This window comes from Ipomoea triloba, chromosome 11 (genome assembly GCF_003576645.1).
Source record: "Ipomoea triloba cultivar NCNSP0323 chromosome 11, ASM357664v1".
Taxonomy (NCBI): Eukaryota; Viridiplantae; Streptophyta; class Magnoliopsida; order Solanales; family Convolvulaceae; genus Ipomoea; species Ipomoea triloba.
This window is the reverse complement of record NC_044926.1, coordinates 4,089,985-4,110,758: the sequence shown is the minus strand read 5'-3', so window position 1 is coordinate 4,110,758 and position 20,774 is coordinate 4,089,985. Positions and strand designations below refer to the sequence as shown.

The 20,774-nt window shown below is 35.2% G+C and overlaps 3 protein-coding genes across 4 annotated transcripts; 1 reads left to right on the top strand and 2 right to left on the bottom strand.

The window, feature by feature from the left end:
• Nucleotides 1-2,170: 2,170 nt before the first annotated feature.
• LOC115997333 (heat shock protein 90-6, mitochondrial) lies at nucleotides 2,171-8,928 on the top strand. The gene is made up of 20 exons (XM_031236876.1): nucleotides 2,171-2,445; nucleotides 3,037-3,222; nucleotides 3,341-3,414; nucleotides 4,086-4,211; nucleotides 4,294-4,387; nucleotides 4,467-4,550; nucleotides 4,629-4,772; nucleotides 4,859-4,972; nucleotides 5,120-5,179; nucleotides 5,274-5,348; nucleotides 5,432-5,536; nucleotides 5,911-6,051; nucleotides 6,208-6,300; nucleotides 6,403-6,480; nucleotides 6,698-6,952; nucleotides 7,038-7,140; nucleotides 7,355-7,529; nucleotides 7,616-7,721; nucleotides 7,825-7,914; nucleotides 8,484-8,928. Exons 1-20 carry the CDS (start codon nucleotides 2,338-2,340, stop codon nucleotides 8,655-8,657), a joined length of 2,385 nt encoding a protein of 794 aa, XP_031092736.1. The 5' UTR covers nucleotides 2,171-2,337; the 3' UTR covers nucleotides 8,658-8,928.
• Nucleotides 8,929-9,104: 176 nt separating this feature from the next.
• LOC115997334 lies at nucleotides 9,105-12,879 on the bottom strand. Its single transcript, XM_031236877.1, has 3 exons — nucleotides 12,687-12,879; nucleotides 12,467-12,611; nucleotides 9,105-11,858 (listed from the first exon to the last, which is right to left on the bottom strand). The coding sequence occupies exon 3, from the start codon at nucleotides 11,767-11,769 to the stop codon at nucleotides 9,451-9,453; it is 2,319 nt and encodes a 772-aa protein (XP_031092737.1). The 5' UTR covers nucleotides 11,770-11,858; nucleotides 12,467-12,611; nucleotides 12,687-12,879; the 3' UTR covers nucleotides 9,105-9,450.
• A 4,181-nt stretch (nucleotides 12,880-17,060) lies between these two features.
• LOC115997620 (F-box protein SNE-like) lies at nucleotides 17,061-17,802 on the bottom strand. Of its 2 annotated transcripts, XR_004093763.1 has the most exons (2): nucleotides 17,208-17,802; nucleotides 17,061-17,169 (listed from the first exon to the last, which is right to left on the bottom strand). XR_004093763.1 is itself a non-coding variant. In XM_031237208.1 (1 exon), the coding sequence occupies exon 1, from the start codon at nucleotides 17,767-17,769 to the stop codon at nucleotides 17,275-17,277; it is 495 nt and encodes a 164-aa protein (XP_031093068.1). In that variant the 5' UTR covers nucleotides 17,770-17,802; the 3' UTR covers nucleotides 17,077-17,274. The 2 variants fall into 2 exon arrangements, 1 of the variants encoding a protein (XP_031093068.1); XM_031237208.1 differs by having other exon boundaries at nucleotides 17,077-17,802.
• Between the last annotated feature and the right edge of the window lie 2,972 nt (nucleotides 17,803-20,774).

Genomic DNA, 20,774 nt, shown 5'->3' with positions numbered 1-20,774 from the left:
TTTTCAAAAGTTTTTTAAAATTAATTTCCAGTCAATTAGTAATGTCCTTTTCCTTTCCAATTTGCCTAATTTCCATTTCTTTTTTCGTTCGAATCTTTTTATATTTTTAATCAATTAGTAAAATCGGTTTTCTTTTCCATTTTATCTTTACTATTGTTTGGACGGGAATTTCACAAAGGATTATTTTATATTTATTATTAATAGTATAGATATAGAAGTATAGATAAGTATTTGAATTATTATTATTGGTGTAAATAATAATTAATAAATTATTTTTTCTTATAAAATTAGGCCGAATTTGGTTTCATTATTCTCACAATTATAATGGTTTAATTTTTCTCATAATTTGGTAAATAAAATTTTGTTACCAATTAAACTTTATTAATTTTTTTACCGATTAATTAATAATATTAGTTTGTGCAGTATAGAACACATCTAGTATAGAACAAAATTTTAAGAAGAATTTAACAATTAGTTGATTGCTATCCACTCCTCCAAGAGCCTTTAACGATCCAAAATCTTTGAATTTGAACATGTGTTTGTAAATGGATGCAAGTTCCCTAAGGAAGATCATGAAATTTAAAAAACCAAGCAAAAAGCTGAAAAAACTCAAAAACAAAAAAAAAAGCATCATACTAATAACATAAAAAATGCATAACAATAAATACAAGATAAAGCAATATGGCCAAACATGACAATGATTTTATTTCTATTAAATAAAACAATATACAATTAAGCAATATTAAATAAAACAATCTCTTGATCGCAACAACATAATTTGCAGATTTGAAAGTGGGGAGGTCTGGAATAATTGCACTGCGTTATGCGTTTCTCTTTTAAAGTTCACAGTATGGGATTAGGGATTTATATAAGGTTGTATCTTATTACAATAGAATTGTAGTATGATAGGAATTCTGATACAATAGGAATTGTAATGTAGAATTGTACAACGAATAGGAAACTATGAAATAATCGCATCCTAAATATTGTAGGACTGTTTTGAGCGGGAAGCTTAAAGTGAGGATTTTGTTTATATATAAAGATAAAGATAAAGATAAAGATAAAAAGATATAAAGATTATAGAATTATAGATATTATAGATAGATATAGATAGATATAGATTTTATTGTTGATTCTAATTGATGACTACAGGTATACTAATACGAATGGAGGGAGTATTAAAACAATGTACTAATCCTAATGTATAACAATGTTTTGATGCTATAGGATTTCATGTTTTAATATTAATGTAGTTTTAATATTATTTTATTGTTTTAATTGTTTTAATGCACAATATTTTGGGCGGGAAATATGATTTCGTTTTGGAGGATTTTGTTTATATATATATATATAAAGATTTTACTATTATAAATAAAATAATAAAAATATATAATTATACATTTCTATCCATTTTCCGGAAAATGAACCAAACACACAAAGACAGTTTTCAAGAATGCAACCAAACATGGGAAATGAAACCATTTTCCAGAAAATGACTCATTTTCCAAAAGTCATTTTCCTGCTTTCCAAACACACCTTAGGTGAAATGCAACCTATAAATACATGTGTTATGCCCACATTTACATTGAAGCAAAGTGAAAAATCCAAGGATTTCAATAACATACCAAGCAATCATAAGTTCATAAATCTACATTACCAAAGGTTCTCATTGACACTTGAAATCATTAACAACGTGTTGGTTCGTAGAATAGGTCAGGAATGGAATACTATTCCCGGGAATAGACCTATTCCATGATCAGAGACAAAGAGACCTTTTCGACTTTATGGTCGGAGACGAAGGTCCACCTTTGTCTCTCTAGTCAGAGGCGAAGGCAAGGGAGGGGGTGAGGTTTTTTATTTAAAATTATTAAAATAAAATAAAATAAATTATTTTTTTAATTGGTTAACCACTACGTTATTAGTAGATTATCACACCATTTAGATTGAATTGCATTATTCAGAGATTCAATTGTAAATTTCTTTTAGTCGAAGGATCCAATTGCAGTTTGGTGTATGGTTGAATTACTTATTTGACCATTATTTAGTTTGATGTAATTTGCCAAAAAAGAAAACAAAGGAAGTGAAATGACAATATTACCCGTTACCATCCCAACGCCGTCGAATTACGGCCTAGAAATTTTCTGCCATGAAACGCAGACTATTACCCATCTCCATCCAGAAGCTTCGTTAAACGCTTAAACCTCGCCTAAAACCCTACCAGTACTTAACCGCCACATTCATCCTTCCTTCATCACTCTCTTCACGCTCGCACCTGATCGCCTTCTCCTCATTTTCACATTTCTACTTACTTTTACCTCGTTTCCGCTTGAAGAAAGTATGCACAGGCTCTCCAGGCGTTCTCTCTCCGCTGCCCTGCGCGCCGGCGGCTCACGTTACCGGAATGCAGCTGCTCCGATTTCATCCTCCGATCTCCTCAACCAACCGGTATTCATATATTAGCGTGTCTTCTCTATCATTTGTATTCCGTCGCTTTTGTTTTGGTTTGATTTGAAACTGAGTATGTATTGGAAAATGGACAAAATTAAGCTCGGATTTATTGAAACTAAATGAATTGTTTGGATTTATGTGTTTTTGGAGTGTTCGGAATATTTTTGGAAATGGATGAGCACACTCTCGGAATTGTCACAAACTAAATAGTTTGTGGTATGAAGTTTTGTGTTTGCGCTGAAACCGGAATATTCGTTGGGGGATGAATGAGTACATACTTCGGTTTCAGTAAATGTAAATAATTTTGCTTTGATGACGACGCTGGGAAATCAGGTTAAAATTTGTTCTGCTGTTGATATATATTGTATGCATACTGTATCATATTTTCTAGATGTTTCTCATTTTTGCTACTTTATTGATTTCACGGTCCCTTTTCTTCTAATTGCATTAGAACCTTTTTCAGTATAATTTTTCATCTGCCTCTTAAGAAACAATGCTATGTGAATGTAGTTCTCTAGCTTTTCCTGCCCTGCCCTCCTTCCCCTCCACATAAAAAACTCATTCTTAAATTCATTTTTTTTTGAGAAGGCTGGTGAGAATGATGCCAAAGTCAGATGTTATTCAGCTTTTGCTTTGGAAAGGCACGGTAGCATGAGAACAGTAAAACCATTTAATGCAAGAGGAGGGCTGTTTCTTGGAAGCCGACATGAGTCAACATCTGCAGCATCTGATAAACAAGGAGCTGTGGCTGAGAAGTATGAATATCAGGCAGAGGTGAGCACTATTCTGATCATGTCAAAGCTTTGCCAAATGCAGGAAGATGGAATAAGGAATGAAAATGGATAACTTGAGATTAATATGAGCTTTTTTTTTTTTCTTCCTCTTGTGGCAGGTTAGTCGTCTGATGGATCTAATTGTTAACAGCTTGTACAGCAATAAAGAAGTGTTTCTTAGGGAGCTAATCAGGCATGCTTTTATCCTCTACAACTTAGTCTTTCATCTCTAAGATGTTTTAGCATGCTTCAGTATTAACGTTATGAAAGAAAAAGTGTTATATAGGGTATACGTTGACCCTATTAGTTCATTTTTTTGAAGTTTTTATTTAATAAAAAGTAACTGTAGTAGATGTTAATGCATATGAGATGACTAATGAAGGATTTGCCTCCTTTATCATGTGGCAGTGATCAATAAAATTGAAATGTAAATGAAGGGTTTGCCTCTTTAAATGTAATAATGGCCAATAAGTATTATAGCATATAACTTGATTTTTTCATGAAAATTTAATGAATTTCATTTAATCAAGAATTCAAGATATACTTTGTATTCCATATCTTAACATATGGGACCATTACGGAAAGTAGAGGATTTTACATTTGCCCCCGTATCTTAACATATCGGAGCTCCATGGTTTCATTCTAAATAGTCATGCTTCATCTTATTTTTCCCTGTGGAAATGAAGACGATGTAGCTTCCTTATCCTGCAGTTAGGGAAATAGTGTACTGGGCATTTTCAAGTGTTAGTTTTAATAAATTAACTTTATGCCTGATCTTAACCAAGATATGTGTTAAAGTCACCATTGTATTACATCTTTTCTTAAAAATAATTTTATTCTAACAATTTTTATTTCAATATACAGTAATGCAAGTGATGCCCTGGATAAGTTGAGGTTTCTTGGTGTTACAGAGCCCGAGCTTTTGAAGGATGCAGTTGATCTTGACATCCGTATACAGACTGATAAAGATAATGGCATAATAACAATCATGTAACCTTCACTCTCCTTGAGTACTATATTTCATTTCTTGTCTTACTTTGTTGGAAGTCATCATTGTGTTTGTTCTATGCAGAGACACTGGAATTGGTATGACTCGCCAGGAACTTGTCGACTGCCTTGGTACTATTGCTCAGAGTGGAACTGCAAAGTTCTTGAAAGCCTTGAAGGTACCTTGTCTACATAATGCAACCCACTGGTATCGTCATTTTTATATCAAATTGTTAAAGAAATTTTACCATATAACAGGATAGCAAGGATGCTGGAGCTGACAGTAATCTTATTGGTCAATTTGGTGTCGGATTCTATTCAGCTTTCCTTGTTTCTGAACGGGTATCTTTTGCCCCTGCAATGTACTTTGTCTTAAATTTTAGATGAGGTATATTTGTTTTTCATGTTTGATGCAAACAGGTTGAAGTCTCAACAAAGAGCCCAAAATCAGATAAACAGTATGTTTGGGAGGGAGAGGCTAATTCTAGCACCTATAGCATTCGGGAGGAGATTGATCCTGCCAAACACATTCCCAGAGGGACTCGCCTCACTTTATATCTGAAGGTTAGTTGATTGAATAGCTTCTAATGCTTGCTTATCAAGTATGTGGGATCAATGATGTCTTTTTTATGCTTTCTCTATGTTTTCAGAGAGATGACAAAGGTTTTGCACATCCAGAAAGAATAGAGAAACTTGTCAAAAACTATTCACAGTTTGTTTCATTCCCTATATATACATGGCAAGAAAAGGGATATACTAAAGAGGTATCACTTCTTTTATTATTTGAATATTTATCTATTAAATCTTTCCTGGTGAAGTTCTAAGTATGTTACTTATTCTTTCAAAGATTCTGTTATATTGTCAACAATGACTTTATGCCTCTGTATTACTGATAATCCTCTCTGCTGCAGGTTGAAGTTGATGATGATCAGGCAGAGGCCAAGGCTGATGGGCAGGATGAGCCAGCTGAGGTCTGTCTGAATTCTATGGCTAGTCTTTCATTTACTGGATCTTGTGCTATACCTTCTTGCTTTTGACATTCTCATTATCATTTCATTGCAATAGAAAAAGAAGAAGACCAAGACAGTTGTGGAGAAATATTGGGATTGGGATCTTACCAATGAGACTCAGCCAATATGGGTGAGCTATATGTTTGCCCCTTTTTTGCTGATTGTTTATTATTTCTCTTCTTGAATAATGAGTTTTCATCTATTTCCACACAGCTTAGAAATCCAAAGGAAGTTACTACAGAGGAGTATAATGAGTTCTACAAGAAGACTTTCAATGAATATTTAGAGCCTCTTGCATCTTCACATTTTACAACTGAGGTAATTAAAGGCTTTCAGAAACTTTGCTGTAATTGAGTTAGATATGATATTCTGACATGTTATCATGATTCATTAAATGTAAAGAATGAATCAGATCCAATTCACAAGGCTCATAAATTATACAGGATCTGGGGACTGAAATATTTCTTAGTCTTATCTTGATATAAAAAATTCATTGGAGGAAAGTTTCCCTAGTAAGATATGCATTAACTTGATTAGTTATATGAATAAACTGGATTTGAGCTTGTATGGGTTGATATTTGAGCTTTGCATGTGAATTTCTTAGCTGATGCAGTATGCTGGAAGCTTTGCCTGTAAATTTAGAAATGTGGGTTTTATGATCTAACCTTTTGCTTTTGCTTTTGTTGGGATAGGGAGAAGTAGAGTTCAGATCTGTTCTCTATGTGCCATCAGTTTCTCCAATGGGCAAGGATGACATTATTAATGCAAAGACAAAAAATATCAGGCTCTATGTGAAACGGGTGTTCATTTCAAGCGACTTTGATGGCGAACTGGTATGGAAGTACTTCAGTCTTTCTTTTCATCTTTTTTCTTTTAAATGTTTTTATGACATTGAACCATCTTGGGAGTTCAATGTTTCAAGGAGAGCAATTGATTGCTCCAAATATGACAACTGATATGCTCTTTCTTCTCTCTTGTGTATGGAACAGTTCCCACGATATCTGAGCTTTGTTAAAGGTGTGGTTGACTCAAATGATCTTCCGTTGAATGTCTCACGGGAAATCCTTCAAGAGAGTCGCATTGTGAGTATATTTGAATCTTGACCTGAATTGAAGTTGCTTTACATTTGAATTTTGCCCTACTCATCTTTGGGTTATGACATTCCTCTTATTGCTTTGATTAAGGTTCGTATTATGAGGAAACGCTTGGTGAGGAAAGCGTTTGAGATGATCCAAGGCATAGCCTTGAGTGATAACAGAGAGGTAAGTTCCTTTTCCATCTAATGTTTTTTTCCTTAAAACGCTCTAATCTCCTAAACATTTGTTAGGAAAATTTGCATGGTATGCTTTGGGGCATACTATGTCTGCACCTACAGCTTTGCATTATTTGCAACTTAGTTCCTTGTGCAGATCGGTGACTTTCCATTGATGAATTTTTCTTCTGTATCTCACTTAACCAATCACATTTTATCATATACAGGACTATGAGAAGTTCTGGGAGAACTTTGGCAAGTACCTAAAAATAGGATGTATTGAAGATCGCGAGAATCATAAACGTCTTGCTCCATTGCTGAGATTTTTCTCTTCTCAAAGTGACGAAGAGATGATCAGCCTGGATGAGTATGTTGAGAACATGAAGCCAGATCAGAAGGAAATCTATTATATTGCTTCCGATAGTGTTGCAAGTGCAAAGAACACTCCCTTCCTCGAAAAACTTCTTGAGAAAGATCTTGAAGTATGAGATTTGTGAAACAAGTTCAGTTGGGTTCTTACCTGTTGATATCTTTCTCCATTAACACCATATTGTTTCCTTAATGCAGGTACTTTTCTTAGTTGATCCCATTGACGAGGTTGCCATCCAGAATCTCAAATCCTACAAGGAGAAAGACTTTGTTGATATTAGCAAAGAAGATCTTGATCTGGGTTAGTTATCCAAGATCTTATTTTGCCACCTCTTTGTTTCAGAAATAACTTTAAAATAATTGACAATAATTGTCAGCTTTCTAAAAATTTTCCAAATATGGAGCTTGTAATAGATTTTTCTGTTAGTGCCAACCTGCTGAACTTGTGACAAATTTGTTGATCTCTTTCTTGGCCTGTCTATTGTACTTGACATCTGGGAACCTTCATTTTGAAGGTGATAAGAACGAAGATCAGGAGAAGGAGATGAAACAAGAATTTGGTCCAACTTGTGATTGGATTAAGAAACGTTTAGGTGATAAAGTTGCCAGTGTACAAATCTCAAATCGTCTAAGCTCCTCTCCTTGTGTTCTAGTAACTGGAAAGTTTGGTTGGTCTGCCAACATGGAAAGGTGGGTTCTGCCATCTGCTTTCAAGTTAACATGTTACTTTTCAGGTTCTTCCAGAAGCTGTTTTCTAATACTTGGGTTCCATGCAGGCTGATGAAGGCCCAAAGTGTTGGTGATACCTCCAGCTTGGCATTTATGAAAAGCAGAAGAGTCTTTGAGATAAATCCTAACCACCCGATCATCAGAACTTTGAATGTAAGTTGGTTTGGTTGAACCGTGAAGATATTCCATACCAAACTGCTTTCCCAGCTTTTAACTGAACAATGTTCTGCTTGTTTCTCAACTCCAAATGTTACAGGAGGCATCCAAGAATAGTCCAGATGATGAAGAAGCCCTGAGAGCAATTGATCTTTTGTATGACGCAGCTTTGGTCTCTAGTGGTTTCACTGTGAGTAACATCATTCCTTTATTCTACTTGCATAGACACTTTTAATATGATTTAGAAACAGCAACATACTTTAATGGATGTTGAGCTTTAAGTAACTAATGATCTTTCTACCAAGCATTATTTGGGTTTTGATGCATCTAAGTATTTAGTTTAGGAGAATTCTTATTGTAATTTAAGACTGGTAAACATTTTGAAGATATATTAATAAAATAATCAAGATGTGTGAACTTTTTGTTGCACGCCCTGGTAAATCCTTTCTAGGATAGAAGGAAAGATCTTATTCCTAACGGCGTTGGAGAGAAACAAGATGCATTAGCAATAAAGGAAATCACATCTTGGCAGTGGAATAACCAACGAGGCCTTTTCAATTTTCACTAATATGGACCATTGACAGCACTTATCTACTAATGTATCTTATTTGTGGAATTGATGATAAAGACATGCATGGATTATAATATATAACTCAGTATGGCCATTAGCACATAATTACTATGAATTACATGCTTTGGAAGTGATCCTAGTCTTCTGTTCATTGTATTTTTTCTGATTGCTCTTCTCAATTTATACAGCCCGATAATCCCGCTGAGCTTGGAGGTAAGATCTATGGCATGATGAGCATGGCTCTATCAGGCAAATGGGGAGCTTCAGATGGGTTTCAGCAATACGCGAACCCCCAAACACAGATACCCGAAACAGTTGAGGCTGAGGTGGTCGAGCCTGCCCAAGTCAGTAGCCAAAAGTAAACTAAGTATATGATGACCTAGTTGAAGTTTAGCAGTTGGTGGATTTGAAGCTCTATCCTATCCCAAGCCTCACTCTTTAAAGCTTGTTTTTAGTGTGCATACAAATTGGAAACGTTCAAAGCCCCCACCGATTGATAGATACTGGCTGTCTTTAGGCTGCTGAGTTTCGGAAATTTTATTCCAGCTATTTATCTCTACTCTACTCCCAACTCAATATGCAAACTGAAACACTTCTGTTGCGAAATACAAAGTATTTTCATAATCCTTTCCATTTGGAGTTTTTGGGTATTACAAGGAAGGAATTAAATCACCCAAATTTGTTTCTGCATAGCATACCGTATGACTGACTAAAGTGGAGTTGGATAATGGGTCTGAATAGTAATCCGATATCAAATCATGAGTGAGGTTGGTGTAAAAAATGCAGCCGTAGAGTAATCAGCAAAAATGTGAAGTAAAAGCCTGAATCTATGGGGGTTCATTCTCTATGATAAATAATTGAGATCTAACAAAAGGAGTCCGTCCGTCCGTCCGTCCGTCCATAAATCTAAATTACTATTACAGATGACTGGAAACAGATTAAGAGCCGCCTACAACAATTGGTCCTATATGTTACGGATCAATTCTGATCCTCCCAGCTATCTAAATGTCTCAACATTTCTTCCTTGGCTTTGTTTAAATCTGTACAAATTGAATCTCAATGCTGTTAGAACAGTGGTGACAATGGGACCTTCCAACTCAAATCTTCTATTTCTTCTTCATCATATCATTCCCTTCCTCACCTAGGAGGTTGAGGTTACACTCTCGAGCTGAAAATTTGTGTCTGGCAAGCCTCTTTTCTGTTTTGAATGTCTGTTATGACGACAGGAAACCCAGGAGGAGGTTCGGGAGGGTTTTGTGCTTGATTTGAGACGACAGGAAACCCAGGAGGAGGTTCAGGAGGGTTTTGTGCTTGGTTTGGGATATCTTGAACCTGCACTCCACTAACAGATTCATGAGACTTACCTGGAAGTACTGTGCTTTCTGCTTCAGCCCTGTGTTCTATTTTATTCTTGGAATGTTCATCTGCATTGTTTCCGGCATGACTTTCATCCTCTACATGATTTGCTCCCTGGAGAAGTTCTTCTGGGGTTGCAGCAGGGTCAAGATCCCAGCATCCATCTGGCAGGTTAGGACCTTCTTTCAGTAAACAAGAAGGAACCATGTGTGAAAATCGCAACATCTCTCTTTTTGGAATCCACCGACTGGCCCCCTGGTCTGAGTTCCTTCTGTAAACTGTCTTGAACCTGCCTAATTTTATCAAAGGGGCAACACGCACACCAAACTCTTCAGAATATCCATCAAGAATCTCCACCATCTCATACTGGTGCCTCACTTCATCTGGGGTTGCTCTATTCCAATCTGATGACCAGTTTCGATATACAGCCCAAATATCCCCAGTTTTTGGGAAGATTCTAACACAACCTCCCCTACCAGCCTTTTCCTTGCTGAGAAGGTGAGAGAAGATGTTGACCTGCTCAACTGTTTCTGAGTTAAATGCCCTAAAATGTCCACAGGATTTGGTAAAACCAGAACACAACCAATTCACTGACCCAAATTCGCTATCTGATTTGGAGCTTAAGTAGCTGATATGAATCTTGAATGGTTTAACAGAGATAACTTGGCGAATCAGACAATACAAGCGGGGCATTCCATCTTCCTCATCATACAAAGCCCATATTTGTTTTGGCTTAAAGCATTCCTCTGCTCTATCCTTGTCAAAATCATGGAAGTCAGAATCTGGTACAGTTATTGCCATGGACACTGTTTTTCTTGGCTCTGATTGATGCCCTGCATTGCCCAAACCTGCTTTTTTAGGTTTTTCGCTGCACTCTTCAATTCCAGCAAGTGCCTTTTTCTTCTTTTCCATCTCAGCAGCAGCAGCAGCCGCTTCAGAAGCCAACTTCATCTCTTCCAGTTTCTTACAGATTACAGTTCTTGCCTTGTCAATTAACAACTTTCTAGTATCAATTGTAGGCACAGACAAGCTACGCCTGGTTGAATTCTCATTTGCAGTAGAAAGCTTAGAATTATGTTTTGGATTCCCATTTTCATTGGAAATTTTCACTTCTACTTCAGTCTTAGGAGGCACTTCACAGTTATTATTGCCATAAGTATTCCCGGGTTCAACTTTCCTCCTCTTAGCAGGCCTTCCAGGCTTGCTCACAGGCTGTTCATTATAAATGGTAAATCCATTGACAACTTTTTCCATTTGCTGTTTCCCATTGGCTCTTTGTCTAGCACCCTTTCGGTTTGCACTTTGGGTTACCGAGCCAGAAGAAGAAATTCCACTAGGATCTATGACTCCAGCAGAATTTCCGGGGAGGGTGCTCCACTGAAAAGTAAAATTGGAAGCATACTCTGAACCATGTTTGGTATGATGTCCTGAGACCCCATTATTTGCACAATATATAGATGCGGTTGAAGCATGCGTGACACCACATCCATGGCTTCCATATCCATTTTCAGGCACATAGGACCAGGAGCAATACTGATAGGAGCCATTCACCGGGGCCAATCCTGTTTCAACAGCGATAAAAACACCACGGCAATTCTTGCAAGAAAGTCTTTTGTTAACATACTTTCTTAGATACTCATACTGAACGTGACAAGAGGTACACACAGTCCAAAAGGTATCAAGTCTGCTGTGAGAGGCAGCAGAAGCAGTGTGCATGGAAGATATATTTCTCCTGTGGTCATAAGAGCTTTTTTTAGCAACATCAGATAGTACCGTCCATGCTTCAGAAACAAGCTTGAATGCACCGTCAGCTCCAATGCTTTTGTTTTTGTCAGGGTGAAGTAAAACAGCCATCTTTTTGTATTGTTTTTTAACTTTAGCCTTGTCTGCAGATGGGTCCAATCCTAAGACCGAATAGAAGTCAACCTCTCCATTAATTTTCATCTCAGCAGCAGAATAAACTCCAAATGTCAACACCATTTGAGCTATTCCCTCTAAATCAGGACATAGCTTTTCAGCTTTCAAAGCAGAACTCTTTGCACCCACAAAGTCCTTGTCAGCAAATCTCTTCTCAGCATCTGCCTTAGCTTTAAGCGCTTCCTCTATGTTCACCTCCATCACAAAAATCCGGAACTCAAAACAGATATGCGGAAAGATAGTTATAGGCAGCTCATTGGGGTAAGTTGAAGCCCACTAAGCCCAGTCTCCTGCAAATGAACACCGATAACATACATAAATTTGGATGTTCAATTTTTACATTTCACCAATCAACAACATCGAATTTCACAAAACAACTGATTAAATGCTGGCACCGTAGCAAATGATCCTCCTCAGTAAGATTCCATACTAATAACACTCAATACAAAAACCATTTTTGACACATCTCGTCTTGATAATGTATTTCAAACATTACTCATTGTTTTAGTATTTTCAAAATCCAACATTCACACAAGATATCAGAAAAACTAAACTTTTACATAAGACACATAAGAATGAGGAATTTATCTAAAGCCATGAATGCTAAAGCCATGAATGGTAAATTTAACTCTATATTTTCAAATATCAGCTCAGAACAACCACTGAATTATGCAAGATCTTCAAGCACAAGTCAAAGATATTTCAACTCATATTCAATTCAACTCAAACCAGGGTAAAACCAAAGCATTTACGATTTAAGACAGCAAATCCAATCTTCTGCAATATACAACCAAAAATATCCGCATCTAACCAAGATCCAAGCTATACTCAAGATCAAAAGCAAAATTACATAACAAAAACACACCAAACACATCAACTAAGCTAAAAATCTACTCACCGATTAAGCAAAACCAGTTATCGAATTAAATCAGACCAGACGCTGATCAAAAGAAGCGCCGTCCCCGACACTGCTGCAACTATCTAGATCTTCGCTTTTCACGCCGAGCAATCCGCGCTAGGGCACATCTGTGAAGTTATCCAGCCTACGAAAAAATTGAAATTAAAAATAGTAAAAGAAAAAAAAGTAACCACTTGAGAAAGCAAGGCGCTACACATACAATATAACAAAGTTGAGGATCTTAGAAATACGCTCCGGCAGCTAACGGCGGTGAACGGCGAGAGACCTGGTCGGAAAACGCCGATTGGTAAAGTATTTTTGGGCAAGATTTCTACTATTACTCCAACTAAACGGCGAACAGTAGTTTGCTGCCTTTAAAAATAATAAAAATATAAATATAAAAATAATTGGAAATATAAACACCATAAAATGAAAATAAAATGATAATTATGGAATAATAGTAAGCGCAGTTAGGAAGTAGGAGGCGTATTAATGCGCAGGATAACTTACGGTGCGCACCTATGTGTGCGTGATGCGCACTGTTCATGTGGGCCCAGCATCATGAGATTGGTAAATTATGTTGTCGATTATAATACATCTTATCTTAGAATGTGAACCATTCATAAAAGATTATATTTATTCTGAACGTATTAAAGATTTATTTTAAAAAATATACAAAAAATACATCCATAATACATTAAAGATAACTTTTAAAAAATAAACATTTACTATGCATTTGATGGAAGTATATTATAATTTCATTCCCACATAATTTTCACATAATTTTGAATCCAAAGAAATTTATTGGAAGGAATTTGTAATTATGTGAAATTGAAATTCCCTCATTTTCATGAAATTAGAATCTCATACTCCCTTGATTTCAATTTTATGAATTTTAGGAAGAAAAAAAAATAATTTTGAGACAAAATTACCAATCTTTTAACCCAGAATTGATGTTTGACATCTCTTTCAATTATAATGTGTCTTCTTCTACTCTCAACACAGAACCTCAACCAAATATGTTTTTCTCAAAACTCTTGTTATATATTTTATTGCTTTCATTATGCAATTCTAGGATTTATTTACAACGTATTACATAAATTTTCAAAAGTAAAATTCGAATTTGGTCATTTAGGATTAATAATAATAATAACTATGGTCATTTTTGAATTTTATATTACTTATTTTCTTTCAATTCTCATATATACCAAACATTGAAATTAAAATTCCCAATAATTATATTTTTGTAAACCAAACACGGGATTTAAAATTACCACCTTATTCTTACATTATTAATCTCCCATGAAATTGCAACTCTTTTTTCACTTAATTCTCTCCCTCCAACCAAATGTCCCGTTAGTATATTAAAAATAATCATCCGATATGTTAAAAAAACATATATATATATATATATATATATATATATATATATATATATATATATATATATATATAAGTCTTTTGATTGATTTTGTTTTGAAATTATTATAATTAATTAAATAAAGTATTCTCTGCAAGTGGAACTTACTTAATAGTTAGTCAAATAATATATATATATATATATATATATATATATATATATTTTCAGGTGTGGCCGCGCCCTTACGTGCGGCCGTGCGGTTTACACCACTCAATGTTAAGAAATGCACCACTCAATGTTATGAAACACATCACTCAATACATTGAGTGGTGTGTTTCTTAAATATGAAATACACCACTCAATAACATTGAGTGGTGCATTTCGTAATATTGAGTGGTGCATTTTCTTAACATTGAGTGGTGTAAACTGCACGGCCGCACGTAAGGGCGCTGCCACATTTGAATAAAAATCTATATATATGGAATTTATTTTTCAAACCCATACTTTATAAAATTATATTTAGATTAATATTAAAGTTAGTTAGGTAATGGAAAATTATGCAGAGTAGGTAAGGTAAACATTATTAGTATAAAATTTTGCATCATTTTCGTAATATGATTAATCAATTCAACACCAATCAAATAAAAGGATAATGACATGTGTAATAAGTCATAATATATATTTTAAGATAATAAATAAAGTATTTAGAAATGATACTATATGTTTATAATAATCAAATTAAACAATATTACTTGTCCTATATTTTGTGAAGAAAATTTTATGACACCATATATAATGGTATTGTATATATAGTTTTGTACATAATATGATTAAATATGCTTCGTATAATATAAATTGGTATGTTAATTACTTATTTATTTCAATTTATTATTGCTGCTCAAAATTATGTTTAATTTGGTCAACTTATTTTAAGTAGTGTTAAATAAATCTCGTATTTTGAATGAATAATATAACTTATTCGCCAAGGACCTTGTAGTCCAGTGGCATCAAACCCTTCCCTTTATACGGGAGGTGGTGGGTTCAGGTTCGAGCTTCAGTGGGGGCAATGCTGACTCTTGTGCTTCAATAGGTTGAGAAAGTAGTTATGAACAGATACTGCATTCTAATAGAGTTAGTAGTATTCAAAAAAATATAACTTATTCAGTAGGTGATTGCTATGTTATTAATACCTAAATTTCTAATACTTATTGGGATCTTAAGTATACAAATTATTCCTTTACAATCTTGTAAACCATTGAAATCTTTCATCCAATGTATCAAGTCACTCAATTCAATTCCGTTGTTATGCCATAGACCCGGGTCCATGTTCACAATTTTAGATACTTTGTATTTACAAAAATTAAAAATTTGTGAATATTGAGTAATGTAATTTTGTATATTATGATATATAAAATTGTGAATATAGAGTTCTAAAATTATAAACATGGACCCAGTTCCATAGCATAATTTGGCCAAGTCCCTACAACCAATCAACCATCACTTGCCAACCATGGCATGGAGCAGCAGGAAGACATAATCATTGAACATAGTGTGACATCATTGGCATATAGTTGAAGATAAACATGTTTATCTTAAATATGGTCAAGATTTAGAATTGACAAAGGTGGTCATAGTTGTCTTTCAAATATGAGGTCTAAATAAAAATGTGACATAAACAAATTAATTAAAATAAAAAAGATATATCTAAATTTGAACCTTATAAATATAATGATTTAAGAGCAACCACAATTGTTCAACTCAATTTTAAAATTTTTGTCAAGTGTGCCAAGCAGAAAGTAACCGCAATTATTGAACTCAAATTTAAATTTTTTTGTCAAGTAAATGTGCCAAGTAAGAGCGCTATAGTACCAGTCATACCCCTCGTGCTACATGAATGGGGAATCGACCCTCGCTAACCAGACCGACCCCTGCCTTGTCGACTAAGGTGCTCTTGCGCGCTAGGGGACGTTTGCTTTGTGACTCGGTCATTTCAGCGTATCTCAAGTTTGATAACTTAAAGTGTAAGGGTAAAATAGGTAGAAACTAGGAACATGTACTTTTCGTAGCAATCCGATCCCACGGACGGCGCCAATGATGATTTTATTGAGATTGGATTCACCATAAAACGAGTATAAGTGTACACAATGAGGGGTGGGAAAGTAGTAATTTCACTATCCGAGGCGTTAGGCGCAAAAGAGTGTGTACAATGTCTGAGATAACGTAATGACCCAAACTTGCAACCCAAAGAATAATAAATAATATGTGTCTAAAAGTTGATGTCTCCCTACTCAACCCAAACTTGCAAACCAAACTCACTCCCTTCCATATGGGAGTGTACACCAAGCGCCGCTTGACCACAAGGTCTTTGACGGGGGCTAGTAGTATAGATTTATTTATTTTGTAAGTATAAATTTTATAAAAATTGTGTACATTATTATTAAACAAAAAATTAAATTCTTTTATTTCTCTCTCTCTCTCTCTCTCTATATATATATATATATATATATATATATATATACTTGGAATATGATAGTTTAAATGTATTACTTTAAGAAATTGTGAAATATAATTTAAATTATTTTATTATTATTATTATCTTTTTTTCTCACATTTACACCAACAAGACCCCTCACTACTTTTTTTTTTTTTTTTTATTTTATCGGACATTCTCAATAAAATGAGCTTGAGGTCCCATGGCATTGTAAAATGTGGATGTTAGCTTTGTATTATAGGTTTTTTTTTTGTTAATATAAATTTTATAAAATTTGTGTACACTATTTTTAAACAAAAAATTAAATTCTTCCCTCTTTTTTTTTTTTTTTTTTTGTTTCTCTATATATATTTTCCAAATTAAATATGATAGTTAAAACTTACCATTTTAAGAAATTGTGAAATATAATTTAAACTAATTTATTTATTGTTATTACTAGTACAAAATACTAGTTTTTTTAGCACTATTGACTCAGCCTCCCCTACTGAGGCTTCAAATGCACCACTCACTCCACTTTAAAAATTTATTTGACATTTTCTCCATTTTTAAAAGCTTAGAACTTTTCAAAGTTATTATTGGACTTTTAGTTGTATTTACCTAATAAATTTAATTTAGAATTTTTAAAAATATTTGTTAATATCAATTTTGAGTATCTATTAAGACATTTAACTTTTAAACTTGTGACAAAAAGGTAGAATCGTCCACCCCAGACGCCTCATATCTTGTGGAAAGGTTAATTATAATGACTCAATCGATCAATTAAGATTAAATTTTTACTTACTACACATAATGAACCCTCTCATTTTGAGAAATTGCTTTTACACTCCCGCTTTTAAAAATTAAATGAGGGTTCATAAATATGAAATTGTGAATCCCCACAAAAGGGAAAAAATTGAAAACAAGGTGAAACAGAATACGACGCCGTGTTGTCGCCAGGACGTGGCTCTGACCGTTAGTTTACACGTTCACGGCTTTGCAAAGGAACAAGAGGGACGACGACGCCGGCGACTCGCCGCCGCGTCTTCCGGCGCCTTCCCCGTCGCCGAGCAACACCCTCTCATAGTAATCCACGCAAAACAGCGACAGCGACAGCTCCACCTCGTGGCGGCTCCAGGCTCGCCTCGCCACGCCGTCGTCCGACTTGCCGAGCAGGCCGCGGCTCAGCACGGGGCGGACGCACGCCATGTAGAGGCTCCGGTAGCCGCCGAGCGCGAGCACGACGGCTCTCACGCCGTCGGGCGGGCGCGCCACGTGGCGGAAGCAGAGGCTCTCCCACAGCGAGTCGTTCCGGGAAATGGCGCGCCACAGCCGGCACACGCACGCCGCCACGCCGAGGGACGCGCCGTCCAGCATCTTCAAGATCTCTATAAGCACGTCCACATTGTCGTTAATACAAAACTTGCTTCTTTTGTCTCCATCGTCTTCTTCCAATCCCTCTTCAAACCGCACCATTATATTTTAACCGTTCGTGTCAAAGAGAAACTGATCACAGAGAGAGCGGAGAATACATATATATGTATATATATCCAAGCAACCAACAATGTGTATATATATATACAATGGTGTTTATCCTGTTCACCTATCAAATTAAAGAAGTTGATAACTTTACTTTACGCAATAAAATACCTATACTGCCTCACCTGTCACCAGGTCAGGTTAACTTAGACTAGCCGGTATGGACAGCTCAGTTGGTTACAGGAAGTTTGATAAAAAGACCAGAGATTGAGTCTCACTTGCGACAGTTGAAAACAACCTCTCAAAGTGATTAAACAAATGTCTAGTCTCTGTATGTTATTACGATTTACATATTCCTATTAGGCCGGGGTGTGGAAACTCTTAGGGTGGGGGATTCAATATTTTGAAAAGAAAACTTAGTTGGTTCGGTCAATTATTCTAGAGTTTTACTCCAACCATAGTATAGGTGTTTAAAGGACGAATTAAAATCTTTACTATATATGTAAGTGGTGAAAATTGAAGATTGATAACTCACAATTTACCTCATTGAATTGGCTCTTGGAGTATGAGTTCTATAAACTTATTAGTCTAGTTTAAACAGGGAAATTTGATATATCAAAAAAATTAAAAGAAGAAAACATACATATACACTGACTAGACACATTTGGAGCTTAATTTATTCACTAAAACTCTAGAAGAAGGGCAATAGCGTTCTCAAATTTAAGGTGTATGTTTTTTCAATAGTAGCTAGCTAACCTGTTTAGAGTACAGTTTAATTAGTTAACCAACGGATAACTATAGAAATTAGTTAATGATTGAGGCACATTTCATCAGTTTGAAAAATTCTTACGGTTCAAATACAATAGTATTTTTTCTCTGAATCGTATGAATTACTGGAGTACAATTTAATTGATTTAACAATCTAAATAAGTTAATAGTTTGCACATAACTTGTATACTAAAACTCAAAGCAAGGACGGTAAAATCTCTTGAAATTAGATTGCAATATATTATTTCTCTTCTTCAATGGTGGCTAGGTAGTAGCTAGCTAGGAAGCTATAGTCTATAGGCTATAGGCTATAGCTATATATATAGTATACGTTGTGGTATATATAAGAAGCAGTACGTGAGTTTTTCTAGGAGTTGGGGGGCCGGTATCAAGTTATGCGGAGAACAGGCCAAAGATAAAACTCCAAGCCACAACATCGTAGGCCTTTCAATGCTTTGTCGTCTGCTGTTTTTGTTGTTCCCATCATCCCATGCATTGTACGAGTCATGAGAGAGCTTCAGCCCGGGGTCATCATTGTGTTTTTATTTTAATACATTATTACATAAAATAATAGTTTATTGCTATGTACTTTTAAATAGGCGTGAGTATAATTACTGAAAAGTTATGAAATTGATAATCAATAGTTGAATCGATTTAAAGTTTTAATTTTTGATCAATTATCGGTTATCAATCAATTATGGACGTTCAAAAACTATGATTACTGAATAATCTATTGTTTAGAGGTAGTTTAGCGGAATTTATTTATTTTAAATTTGAAATGAAATATTTTAGATAGGGTTATGGCGTTAGAATTTTTGATCAGTTATATTTATATTATATAAGTCAATTTCGATTAGTTATAAAGATTTAAAAATAACTATCAATTATTCATTTTTCGGTCGGTTAGTAATTATAAATAACTAATATTTACCTTTAATCTTGAATAGTGATGGTAGCTTTTCTCAATATTTAAAAAGAAAAATGAGGGGGGAGGGGGGCTAGGCGTGGCTTAGCTAGAAAGTGAAATGTGAACGTTGGTTATGCACTTCCTAGCTAAGTAGCTAGCTATTACCTGGGTATTCGGTAATTGACATCAATTATTCCTTGTGGGAAGGGAATATCTTGAATTGGTACAGAAAGATTGAATTTTTTTTATAGATATGGATAGTACTCTTATTAATTGGTTCAAGGTAGTTGGCACAAAATGTGGTGTGAAACCTTGCTGCATTATAGTATGTTTATATCTCAACTTTCTTTAATTAATACTCCGTAACTCTTTTTAGTATAGATATGTGTAATAATAATAATAATAATAATAATAACTTTTAAAGTTGAGTCATCTGGTGTAGCAGCTGAAAATTTGTCTATTTTCAACAACTCAAAAAGTTATTAAAATATTTTAATTTTTGATCACTTTTTAAGGTGGTTGAAAATTCTGACAACCTTAAAATATTTGGATAGATATTATTTCGTACTATCAATTTTAACTTAGCTTGTGGTTGGTAATAACAACGATTTAAAAAAAAAAATAAAAATTCTTCTGAAGTGGTTAGAAAGTTTATCATCAAGCTAAGAAGGTCATCCTTCCGGTAAGCGGTGATCGATGTATAATGTGTTATGTGTAACTTGAAGCGCCCGCACATGCATTTGATCTTTAAAAAAAAAATATTTTTGACCGTAAATCTTAAAATTTAAAGTTTTTCAGTAAATAGTAGTGGTGGGGTGATATACTACCTGATAGCGTAAATGTAAACGGGGCTACGATTACGCTACGGATACGTGTGTTACGTGTGGTGAAGGATGCCGCTCGGCCGGTTAATCGGTCGCTCTACCGGTTGACGACTGAGCGGTAAGAAGCTATATCGCTCTACAGGTGACGAACAGTAACAAGGAGAGAGCAAGAGACGAATGAGCAAATCACAAGTGTATTAGTGTAGTACTGATGAGTTCCCCCCTCCAGTGAGGGGAATGACCCCTATTTATACAAAGTGGATTCACTATGCACATGGTGTCTAATATGCAAGTGGAGGGCATATGGGCTGTCACTCCGCAAAATGCGCATCGGTTTGCTCGAAGTGGTTGAGTTACTCGAGGTGATGAAAACACGGATCCCTTGTTCCCGAAAAGTTGTCGGTCGTCACATCAAGCAACTGTTGCGCTCGTGAGCCTCCAATCCACAAGGTGTGTTGCTTCCGATCATGCGGCCGACGGACCGGGTGACCGTCGACGGACCG